This window comes from Microtus ochrogaster, chromosome 21, assembly GCF_000317375.1.
Source record: "Microtus ochrogaster isolate Prairie Vole_2 chromosome 21, MicOch1.0, whole genome shotgun sequence".
Classification (NCBI taxonomy): Eukaryota; Metazoa; Chordata; class Mammalia; order Rodentia; family Cricetidae; genus Microtus; species Microtus ochrogaster.
The window spans coordinates 16,099,632-16,112,638 of record NC_022022.1 but is presented as its reverse complement, the minus strand read 5'-3'; the positions used below and the strand labels follow the sequence as shown (position 1 = coordinate 16,112,638).

The 13,007-nt window shown below is 36.2% G+C and overlaps 1 protein-coding gene across 2 annotated transcripts in view; it reads right to left on the bottom strand.

Annotated features, from left to right (window-relative positions):
• The window catches only part of Dpyd (dihydropyrimidine dehydrogenase), a 763,700-nt gene that overhangs the window by 367,826 nt on the left and 382,867 nt on the right, over window positions 1-13,007 (bottom strand). For both annotated transcript variants that reach the window (XM_005357199.2, XM_013350051.1), the window contains exon 13: window positions 6,615-6,830. In XM_005357199.2, the coding sequence (XP_005357256.1) occupies window positions 6,615-6,830 (216 nt within the window). The remainder of the gene's footprint in view (window positions 1-6,614; window positions 6,831-13,007) is intronic.

Here is a 13,007-nt window from a genome sequence, read left to right as displayed (position 1 = left end):
CTTGTCAGCCCAAAGAGCAATCAGGGTTCCCTGCCCTGTGGGAAGCCCAAGGACCACCCACCTCCATCCAGGTCTAGTAAGGTGAGCATCCAAATTGCCTAGGCTCCCAGAAAGCCACTATGTGCAGTAGGATCAAAACCCATTGCCATTGTTCTTGAGTTCTCAGTAGTCCTCATTGTCCGCTATTTTAAAATGGACAATTCTGGGTTTAGAGAATTCTCAGCTGTTAAGAATGCCTGTGGCTCTTGCAGAGAGTCCAAGTTCAGTTTCTAGTGCCCACTTCTATTGGTTTATGACCACCTATATGAAACTTCAGCTCCAGCTAACCAATATTCTCTTCTGGGCTTTATGGGTATCTTACTAAAAAGAACAGAGAGAGAACAGACATACATACCCACACACAGGCACACAGATGTATACCCACATAAGCACACACTTAAAAATATAATTAAAAGTAAATCTTTAAAAATAACAACACAAGCTGGGCTATGGTGGTGCACATCTTTAATCTTAGCACTCAGGAGGCAGAGGTAAGTGGATATCTGTGAGTTTGAGGCTAGCCTGCTCTACAGAGTGAGTTTCAGATGGCTAATGCTACACAGAGAAACCCTTTCTATAAAAATACATAAGTAAATTAAACAAAATTTGAAAAACACAAAAACAAAACCCAACACATTTGTATTATATTAAAGATTTATACCAATTTACTTCATGATGTCTCACAGGATAGACCTATACAAAAAACATGGACTGGATTTAGATAAGGTTGATCTAGGATCAACAAAAGGAATAAGTTTCTAATATAGAAATGTATATATATATATTATATTATAATAATAAGATGCATTAATTTAAAGATATAGCATTACTTTTTTTTTTACTAAAAAAACCCTCAAGTTTATTGAGTTATGTCTCAGTTGTCAAAGGACTAAAGAGCTGAGATTGATTCACATATTCCAATTAAAACATTACATTAAAAATTAAGAGCAGAGTATATATAAATCTCATACTGGGAGATAAAGAGACAAGAGTATCTCTAGGCTTGCTGTTCCGCCTGACTAGCCAAATCTGTACACACCAGATTCAGTGAGAGACTCTGCCTTAAAACATAACTTGGAGAAGTGATATGTGATGTTTTTCTGTATATGTGTTGCTTTTATTGTTTGATGAATAAACCTGTTTGGGCCAATGGCTTAGCAGAGCAAAGCCAGGCAGCAGGATAACTGAACTGAACAGAGAGAGAGAGAGAGAGAGAGAGAGAGAGAGAGAGAGAGAGAGAGAGAGAGAGAAGGAGAAGTTAAAGAGATGCCATGTAGCTGCTGAAGGAGAAGAACACTCCAGAACCTTACTGGTAGGCCACAGCCTCATGACAATACATAGATTAATAAAAATGGGTTAATTTAAGAGGTAAGGGCTAGCAAGGAGTATGCCTAAGCTATTGACCAAGTAGTATTATAATTAATATGGTTTCTGTGTAATTATTTAGGTCATGGTAGCTGGGAAATGAAAGAGTAGTCTCCACCTACAGAGAAGTGATTGAGGCATCACACCAGATGTTAATCTCTGGATGCCTCATTCATACATATGCACACACACACACACACACACACACACACACACACACACACGCACACACAAGCAAAAAACCAAGTTATGTTTCTTCTGCCAGAATTACTAATACATGATTTTACATAGTCAGACCAGATTATTTTTATCTATTTTTCCTAATACAATGTGATTCCTATTCTGTTTTCTCAATAGTCCTCTGCATTTCGAGAGCTTCAGTGATCTCATTCTTCAAACATCACCCATGCATGCAGAAATTCCACCGATGTTTTCAGTTTCAGACAGGTATAGAAACAACACAAGAGATGAGAAATTTTAAATTGGCCTTTTCTCCTGTGATTGAGATCAATACTGAGAACAGTCAATTGCTTTATGTGTTAACTATCTGTTCAAATGGTTGAGGGAAGAAACTCAATATGCTCATGGCAAATAATCTATTTATTCATTTTTGTGAAGTATCTGTGAGAAGTTTACCAAACTCTTTGCTATGAGCTCAGCATTGTGATACGTGGTAAGTTTGTGTTTTACCCAAATAACTACAATCCATAAGATGTGACTACAAAGCAATAATGAGGAAACTTACTGCTATCTTTAGGTCTTAAATATTGGGAGGTAATATATTATGCAGTTGCCTTTTTATTTGACCCTCTGACACTTATTAAAATAAGTATACTGATCCAAGACTTTATTTAAAAAACTCAATTAGGTGTTTGATATGGAGGTATACATTTACAATTGATACTATGTATTTCTATGAGAAGATAGAATTACACAGACATTTGACATAAATAAAATGTTTTATCTGTTTCTTGTTCATATAATAGGAACCCAGGTCAAAGGTTATTTTATGTGATACCCACAGAGTTTTGTAGCGTTTTTCATAAACAAAGCAATTCTCAGTTTTATCATAATAATTTAGCTTTAATAAAGCCTGACAGGTTGGCTTCTTTTCCATCTTTCTGTTTTTTAATTTAAACTTGCATTTATGGAGAAAATGATTTCACAATTTGGTTTTAAATATCACTTGTCACTCTTGTAAAACACAAATAACATCTCAAAGCAAGCCATCTACTTATTTTGGGACACTCATTCTTAGAAAGATTGATTTGGGGAAAGAAGAAGAGAGTTAATAAAAGCCATCTTTGATGTTATTTAACACAAAAGCAAACACAGATCTTTTTTATATTTGGCATTAAAAAATCTGATCATTTGCCTCCCTCAAGAAAGCATACCCAGCTTTTATACAGACGGCAAAGTGAAGAATAATAATATTTCTGTTTACTGAGATATCAGCTGGCATTTCCCTGCAAGTCAATGGCCTATTGCTGCTACACCATATTAGACCTCAATGTGGCATCTACAAATGTCAAGAGTATAAAAAATATAGTTTAGAAATCAAAAGCAGTCTCCAACACTCTCCCCCCCAAAAAATAAAACAAAAAAGGGGGGGGCAACGTTGGGCTAAATGTATTTGCTGCAGGAATCATGGCAATATTCAGCTGTCAATCTAGGAAAACAAGGGAGCCGCACTGGCATAGCACGGGATAATGAAACTTCCAGCAGATGTTCAAGCAGGGCTCTAATTCTGACTGAACTCCCTTGGTGAGCATTTAATTTCTTTATCATATGCAGCCTCGGCAAATTGTACTTCATCAGAGATGTGTTGTGAAATATTAATATTTCATACGATAACAAAACTCCACAGACTAGCCTTTGTCATATTATGAGCATCCAAATTTCAAATGTCAAGATTCTGAATTATAATCAGTTTTAAACAGATTCTTGAATTGGCATAATAAATTATAATAAGTCTAATCCCAATCGGTCTGCTGTAATGTCACACACATGTATATTATATGTGATATTTTAATACCTGTCTTTAGAAAAGGTTGTGTGGAGGGAAATGAGAGTTCAAATGTTATGCACAACATTTCATCCATAATAAAACACAGGTACTCATATATGATGTAATTATATATTCACGATAGGTTTCATTGGTAATTAAGGATGAAGTAAGAAACAAGCTGTAGTTTTCTAGGAGATAGACTGAGTGCTCTATAAACTTATATATAGAAGAGTATCTCTTTTTAGGACATGCCATTACTCAGGTACAAGGTGGCACTGTGATTTTTTTGTCATTACAATTTTTACAGATAAGCTTAAAAGCAGTCCTGGCATACTAGTTTTATACCACTATCAAAATAAGCAAGTGGAGTTGTCACAATGTTTTCAGTGCCAGATTTTATTTATGTTTGTTCATATCTTCTCAACTTATAGCACAGACTTCTGAATGGATAGATTATATTTGAATGGGAAGCTTAGAAGGAAGATAGTTTCAAAATTTGCTTCTTCTGGTGACTCCTATAAAGGACACAGCTTCTGTTTTCCTGAGTGACCCAGGGTAACATATCAATGCATGTCACCAATAGAGGAAAGATGATTCTGTTGACTCAGAATTGAATTTGACAAACCAGCAGCAAATCCAAACCAACTATCTCCCCACCTGCACCAAAATTCTTCACTTGTAACCTGATTAAATACCTATTCCTGTTTGTGTGTATATTAAATAGCATAATGAATACATCATTAAATGCTCTGGAGATTTTTGATACCAACAGGTTAAACATTTGATTACAGCTTCCGGAATTCTTAAAATATGAAGAGAAACATGGACAAATACACTATTAATATTCTACAAAACTGAACACAACTCATCCATAATAGTTTAAATCGATCCAGACTACCCAGTTCAAATTACTATTTTATCAAAAGTCTTTATCCAGATTTAATTGAATGGTTGAGTTTCACATATACTTTTTCTACCTTACCACAATCCTTAAGAAATATTTTTCCTTGCTCTAATTTTTCTAACTCCTAAGGTTTTTTTCTGGATTTCCTGAACCACCTTTACCCAACCTCTTATAAAACTGTCAGACCAAGAAAGCCAAAATAACTTACTAATAATGTCAGCTATTGATCCCAGTAAGAGAAGAAAGAAGGAAGAATGAGTTTTAATGGTGCATGGTAGTTCTCTGTTATTTTCTTGACCCAGGATAAGGATGATTTAAATAATGATACTCTATTTAGTCACTAGATCCACCCATTTTAATACATTAATTATTACTAACTACAACTTAGTTCTAACCACATTGATGTGGATTGTCGGTCCAAAACTTTTTAATAAATGGCCCATGAAATGCTTCTTTTCATTCTGTAAATTAGACTTCTAATTCACTACCAAGTAAGGATGCTGACTGTCTTCCATCCCATTAATCATCTAACCTTAGTAGTGTACATTTACATGTTTTAAATGCTTAAAGTTATCTTACATTTATTTGTTTGCTAATTTGTGTGTGTGTGTGTGTGTGTGTGTGTGTGTGTGTGTGTATGTGTCTGTATATATTCTTAAGAGAATGCATCCTTTTGCCATATGACTCATGTGGCTACCAGGGTAAATATTTTAGGAGTCAGTATCCCCCTTTTATCATCTAAGTTATAAGAATGAAACTCAAGTTACCATCCTTGACACTAAGGGTCTTTACCTGTTGAGCCATCTCACTGACTCTCCTTTTTGCACTAAAGATTTGATCTCAAATTTAATCATTTCCTCAATATGTAGAACTCCTGTTAAAAGCATAAAACCATAATGTCACATGGAATTAATTTGGTGGGGGTGTGTTTTTATTATGAAATTCATGAGAAATCTTAATACCACCCTCAACAAATTACAGTGAGAAAGTCTGTAAGACATGTCGTGAATAATAGGATGTTATGCAAACTAAATCCATTGTTTTCCTAACTTTGAATTGAAACATATGTTCACATTTACACAGTCCTCAAATCACAAAACAATAATGTCAAAACAAAGAATTAAAAATAGAAATCCTCATATTATCAGGCAGCATCCCCCCATGGGATATATATCCAAATGAAATCAGTATGTAAAAAAATATGTATTTCCATGTTAACCGTTACACTATTCACAATAGCACAAAACCAGACACTTCCTTAACATTCATTAAGTGATGCACGGATAGAGAAAATATAGCACAGGTACACAATGGAATACTTTCCAGCAGAACAAAGGAATCTTGAGTTTGCAGCAACATGGAATTGACATCAGAATCATTATGTTAACTGAACTAGCCAGTCAGGAGGATGACTTGTGCCATAGGAGTTCACTCACACGTGGAAGTTTAAAAGAGGAAGTTAAAAGTCAAATGGTATTAACTAAAGGCTGGGTGGGGCATTGGGAAGAGAGAGGAGAGGGGAAAGGTGGATCACTTGGGTTCAAGTTACTTAGAAACAGTTAGTGTACTATAACACAAAATCATGACTATAAATCCAGAAACATACTCTGCATTTCAAAGAGGTAGATCAAAGGAGATTGAAAGCTTTTTTCATAAGGAAATAAAAAAATATTTGAGACAAGAATGTTTAATGTGATTAAAACCCTACGTCATACACACAAATAACAGAACATCATATGACATCCTTCTAATATAAGCAATCAAAATAATTCAATTCAATTAAAACAGGAATTATTGAATGTTAAATCACTACTATACTAGTCTGTTTATTTGTGTATAGGTTTCTGAGGCAGCCCTCAAGTAGCTCAGGCTGACCTTGAAATGTAGCCAACAATGGCCTTGAATTTTGATCTTCCTACCTCTATTTCCTGAGTGCTGGGATGGTAGGCATGCTCCACCATACCTGTTTTATGTAGTGTTGGGGTTTGAACTTAGATCTTTGCACTTGCTAGGCAAGCACTTTACCAACTGAGCCACATCACCAGGCAAACTATATTTTTGATGGTTCTTAGACAATACAAAGTTAAAATATATTCCAAGCCCTCTATCTGTGGGACAGAAAAGTAAATAAAATAAAATAAAATAAAATAAAATAAAATAAAATAAAATGTAATCTTCAATGTTTTCAACTATTTGATAATTATCATCTCAAACTTTAAAAACATTCTATCTTATATTTACCTTTGAATTAAAATGCATGCTAGACATTTGCATGTAGCTTCAAACATATTTTCTTACCTTATCAAGAGAAAATGTTTTGGTCAAAGCAAAACCCCATCCAGCTTCAAAGGCCCTTCGAATCATTGGTGTGCTAGTGGCTGGCGTGGCACTGGCAAGGCCAAAGGGATTGGGAAACTTCAGCCCAGCCATTTCCACACTGATGTCCACTAGGTCGACAGGAGTGTAAAATAGCGGCAGTTCAGGCTGGGCAGACACCAAGAATCCATATTGTGCCTGCAAGAAACAAACCAGCAAGCTTTTGTATCATACCTGAAATGCCACATAATTTTTTCCCAAGTATCTTTTTACCATAGCATTCAAATGAACACAATTGGTCCATCTCCCTGTCGAAAACTGCCCCAAGTCAGATTTCAGTACCTCAACATTATACGAAATTATCATATATTTTCCAAGTTAAAAGTTGCCATAGATGTAGTGAACAGAAGGAAAATCAATTAAACAAACAAACAAACAAAAAAACCCTCTATTTCCAAAATACTGTGACTCAAACACAAGAGGGGATCATTTTAGAACTTACTCTTCTTGTTCCATTAGCCCAGCTTCATTGTACTTAATTTATGAAAACATCTTAGCACTGAGATACAGACCATGGCAAGTGAGGAGGTCTAAACTCATTTCCCAGCAATCTCACTGCTCTGGATGTGGCTTCAGGATGGCCCCTTAGCATGCCCAGCCTCTTCTCCTCTATAACTCTCAGTACATCAGTGGGACTTCTGGCTGTCTCATTTCCTACCACAGAGGGATATTGGGGAATGCAGAAAGTAGGCCGCAAGGAGATTTCTAATTGCAACAGAAATTACACACTTGAGGACTGAAGGAGTTTGCTTTTTCAGAAACATAACCAGAAACAGATACCAGTTTAGATGAAAATCTTCGGTTGGTACATAGAAATGCACATTGCTGCATTCAGTGACCACTGTAAGCAAGATGTTAATATGTTTTAATAAAAATACTTAGGCACCTGGCTCACTTAGGGATAGAACATGCTTGCCGAATGTCTCTGTCCTCTTTTCTTCCCCTATCTCTTTTCCTTCCTTATTATCGCCCTCTTCTGTCCCCCCCTCAGCCCTTCTTCCTGCTTTCTGTTTATCTATGAAAGACAAATACTTGAAAAATACAAAAATGGATAAATATTCTCAGGCAAAGTAGTTAGTGAATGGACAGGGCTACTTAATTCAGAAGTAGAGCTCTGTTCTCTTGTGAATCATCACTCCAAAGAAAAGGTATTTGAGCAGAACCTTAATTTTATAGGCATGTGTCTTGTGTAGATAAAGATTACCATGACTTGCATAGAAAATCATTTTTCTGTCCTCCACCACTTATAAAGCAGAGAAAAGCTCACTTAATATGCAAAAAGGCATCAAACTTGCCCGTTGAAAGGCTATTGTGTTTCTGGTTTTGAAAAAAAAAAAAAAGAGCCTGGTGGCATCTAGGCTGTAGCTATAGATACTCTTCATTCTCCACCAGGGATTATCTGGCTTTCATGGATCCTTTTCTCCCTGCATCCATCTACCTATTCCTCCCTCTCTGATCAAATTTAAATTCTTTACACCTAATCTCCTCCCACTTCTGAGCCACAACTTTGGGTGGTCTCATTGTGCTTGACTCTTGTTTTTTACATTAAATCAAAATACTATTTAAGTATAAACCAAGATGATGTGGGAGGTCCTTCTGTATATGTGTTGCATTATTGGTTGATGAATAAAGCTGCTTCGGCCTAAGGCAGGGCAGAATAAAGCCAGGCAGGAAATTCAGAGATATAGGGAGACAGTAGCCAGAGTCAGAGAGACGCCATGGGGCTGTCGAAGGAGACAGATGCCCCAGAAAATTTACCGGTAAGCCACAACTTCGTGGAGATTATACATTAATAGAAATGTGTTAATTTAAGATGTAAGAGTTAGGTAATAAGAAACCTGAGCTAATAGGCCAAACAGTGTTGTAACTAATATAGTTTTTGTGTGATTATTCAGATCTGAGTGGCTGGGAAATGAATGAGCAGTCTCCTATCTACACCAAGAATGTAAACATGTGCCTTAGGGAAAATTGGAGGGGTGTGTGTGTGTGTGTGTGTGTGTGTGTGTGTGTGTGTGTCCATGTGGACAGGTATCATACAGATGGATATGGAAGAAAATTACCCTTGGTATTGATAGTATTTTAACTCTGTTTGACGATAGTTTGAGAAGAATCAAATATGTTTTAGGCTAGATAAAAAGGGAAGTTTCAACATAAGGTAAGTAATTACTCCTGTAATTTTTCCTATATGCACATTCAGAGGCAAAACACTGGGCACTGTTGTGAATGACGTCCACAGCAAGAGTGCAGATGGTGCTGTATATTTCTAACCTGAAATGAATACACTGTTCTGCTTGCTGTAACTGGGCACTGAAATATCCAATCTTGTCAATACTGCAGATAAATTGTGGCTTGTTTTTGACTATAGTTATTACAGCATAAAGCAACATCCCCAAATGGCGTTATGTATTTGTCTCTGTATGTGTATGTTTGTACATACATATATGTGTGTATATATGCAATATGATATATTGCATGTATAGTTCAGCTTGCATTACTTAATATACGTAGTTTTTTTAAAAATAAGGCCCAGTTCGAAAACAAGGTTACTGTTTTAGAATTTATAAATAAAATGTTGTGTACAAATTTTGTAGGGTTTTCTTTAAGATTAACAAAGAGAAAACTAAACTTACTGAACAAGTAAAGTGTAAATATACACTTACTGACAAAGTGTTTTCAAATGAGAGGGTCATAGGTTATATATCTTAACTACAGATGTGACTGTGTGTGTGCTTGCATGCGTGCACACACAAGGCTATGTTTGCTTTGTCTTTGTCCACCTCGGCCTTAAGCTATGCTTCTTATTCTACATTATAGAAAAGCTTTCTTCACCTGTGCCTGACTCTGTGGCCTGAATCTCAAGTTTCAGCTCTCACTGAAAGACCAGTGCCTTCCAAATCCCAGGCTTGGCCCCCATGCTGAGATTTCCAAGAGCTTTCACCACCTTTGGCTGCTGATGTGGTGGATGCCCTTAAATCACACAGCTTTAAATTGGACCTTATTGCATTCTTCTCTAAAACACATGTTACCCAGATTTTCAATTTCAGACAATACTGTTTTTCCAGTCACCTGATAGTGTTAGCAAATAACAGATATGATAGAGATGTTGAACAGTAAAGACTATTAGTTCCCTGCAATTTTCATGGTGGAAAGTTATTCTATGTCAGAACCAGAAATGACACAGAATCAGCTAGTGCACTGGCTGACTGAGTGGGTGTTTACTGTGCATTAACTGGGAAAATTAGTAAGATAATGCTTTACATACATGAAGAGAATGTCATCCATGTGCATATATTTCTAGCAGGATGAGATTTCTGAGTATCCCTCCATCACTAATTTTTCACATCAGTATGTCATTGTATTTGATAATTTTATTTTTTATATTTTCATATTTTTCATTGATGATAGTCACTACATTTCATATCATCAGGTCAAACAAACAGATTTCAAGGTGTATTACCACAATTATTTAAATTTTATTTTCATTCTAGCTTGACAACTTTTTATGGGCTTCAAAGTGTTTTGATTTATGAATGTGGAATGACAAGAGGTTTGTTAACCATCTTGTCAATTGGAGTTAAGTCTGAAATATCATCGACAAAGGCACCGCTGTTTAATATCTCCCTGTCTTCCAATAGTTAGGAAGTTTCTGGTCCTATATTTAATTTACCTTGGATTCATTTGTTTTATTTTATATGGATGAATGTCTTTCCTACCTGCATGTCTCTGCATCACTGTGTGTCTGGTGCCTGAGTAGGTAAGGAGAGTGGTTAAATCCTCTGGAACTAGAGTTATGGGTGGTTGTGAGACCTCCCCCCCACCACACCGTGGGTTCTGGGAACCAAACCTATGTCTTCTTCAAGAGCAACATGTGCCTTAATGGCTGAGTCAATTCTCCAGCCCCTTTAACTATTCTTTAGTTCACGAATTTAGTGAACTAATTCTTTAGTTTACTAAGGATTGGTATTTATGTGGTATAAACTACATATCCAAGCTCATCATACTGCATGTGTCTATAAGTTTCCAAATTCAATTATTTAAGCAACTCTCCTTTTCCTATTACATATTCTTTGGAAAATTCATTGTATAGGTGTATTTATGAAATCTATATGCTGTCTGATTTATTGATGTGATAATTAATTAGTTAATTTTGACAGCATACTTAAAACAATCTTTGAAAATAAGCAACAACTGCCTAAAACTCATCTAGTGAAGGTCAAGTCAGGAACCCTGATGACTAATCTGGAACACAGATTGTGGTGATTGAGGCTGTCAGCTGGGATGTCCCTAAAAGTTAACAACATGCAGAACCAGGATGATCAGAGACAGTTGTCTTAAACATTTTATTATGCAGAGAAAAACCTATGGACAAAGGGATTAGTGAAGAATGCCGATAGGAGCCTCAGCTGCACATGTGCAAAGCACAAAAGGATATACTTCTACATAGGAGGCAAATGTTCTCAGAAATAAAGGGTTTTAATAAATCGTTCAGCCTCAACTTCTTTGCATGTTTAGCGCATACAACAGAAGAAATGAAAATAAATCAAAACAAAAGGTCTAAGTCATATAGGACCGAGGTTAGGGTAGCAAAAGCATAGACTGAGGGACTGTAAGAAGGCCAGAACCCACAGTGGAGAAAGGAATGCATACGGCGCTTGCAGGAGACATTGCTAGATCTAAGAGTCACTGAAACTTCGATTTTTCCCCTGAGAATTTATTTTTGAGAAACTAGGCAAGCATTTTAGTCAAGTTACATATAACTTCTCAAGTTTGAGTAGATGGCTTGGATTAGAAGAGGTCCTAAATGTATATAGGTTGTAATTAATATTTCTCATTTCATTTCCATCTGCAAAGTTCTGCAATAACATGAATTCTGTCTTGCCTTCATTGTTCTGTATGTGGACATCCATTTTTATATAATACTTTTAGGATAACAAAGTAAGTTCTTTCTGTACCTAATTTCTAAATTATAAAATTATTTTCTGTATGTACTGAAATGTCCATATTTTGCCTGTCATTTAGTTCACATGCTGTGACAATCTATTTATTTGTGCACATTAAATTTCCTATGTAGCCTAGTGATGGCACTCATATTCTGAGTGTCTATAAGTATTATATATAATCCTTTTAATGTTCATTTACTTTGTTGGCTAATAATTTGCCAAAGATTTTTATATTTATGCTCATTGGGCATAATGACCTATAGTTTTGGATTTTTGCATAATGTATTCAATGAGTTTTTTGTAATGGAGTGGCGATATCCTCTTAAAATGACTTGAAAATAATGTTTGATATTATATTTAAAAGAATGGATATTAATTATGCATTAAATATTTGCTAGAATTCATTCTGAAGCAATTTGTTCTTGGTTATTCTTTTTTGGAGAGAGGTTTTTGATTATTGATTTAAACTTATTGGTTATTGGCCTGTTGTGTCTTTATTTTTTGTTGGTTTAAATAAACTGCCTGCTTTTTTAGGAGTTATATAATCAATTTTACATTGGAGCCCAGACGTGTGGCTAACTGAGTCCACAGAAAGCCTGAGAAAGCTTGGAAAAGAATAGAGTAAAGCATGTTTCTTGTGGCAATTTCTTGGGTCTGCTCTGCTTGCTAGAGGCAAGCAAGCGCTCTCATCTAAGAGAGGCTTTCCTGACTCAGCTTTAACAACAAAACCCTGCAGCTCATTAAGAGGTCCTGCCACGAAACACTTAAAAGGTTTTGAAGAAAAGCTGAATGCATGCTTTTCGGTTTTCAGCCATAGCAGGAAAAAAGCTGCGCCGTTTAAAAATGCCGGCTTTCTGGGCTGTCCGGCCAGGGCAAACTCTGACTCTTTTACGCAGGCGATTCCTGCGGTTTGCAAGCACAGGCTGCTGAAGCTCCCTTGCTGGCAGTGACCTTGAAATCCATAGAGTTGTGGCAGTAAACACTGTTACAGCCAGTAACTCAGCCTTGAGGCTGGAAGGCTAAGGAATGGACTGGATCTAGCTGGCAAAGCCACAGCTTTAGTCCTACTGATATTGCTTGGTAAATTAAAGACTCCTGTGGTCAGAAAAAGAGAGATATACAGTAAAGAGAGATTCAAAGACAAAGAAAATTTCTAAATGGTTTGCAGTGTGTTAAAATATATGCAAACTAAAAGTTAAAGTTCTTAAAAGTAAAAAATAAAAGAAAGAGAGTAGTTGGGTGTGGTAGTACACACCTTTAATCCCAACACTTGGGAGGCTGAGGGAGATTGACCTCTGTGACTTCAAGGTGTGGTAGCACACGCCTTTAATCCCAGTGCCTGGGAGGCAGAGACAGGAGGGTCTCTGAGAGTTCA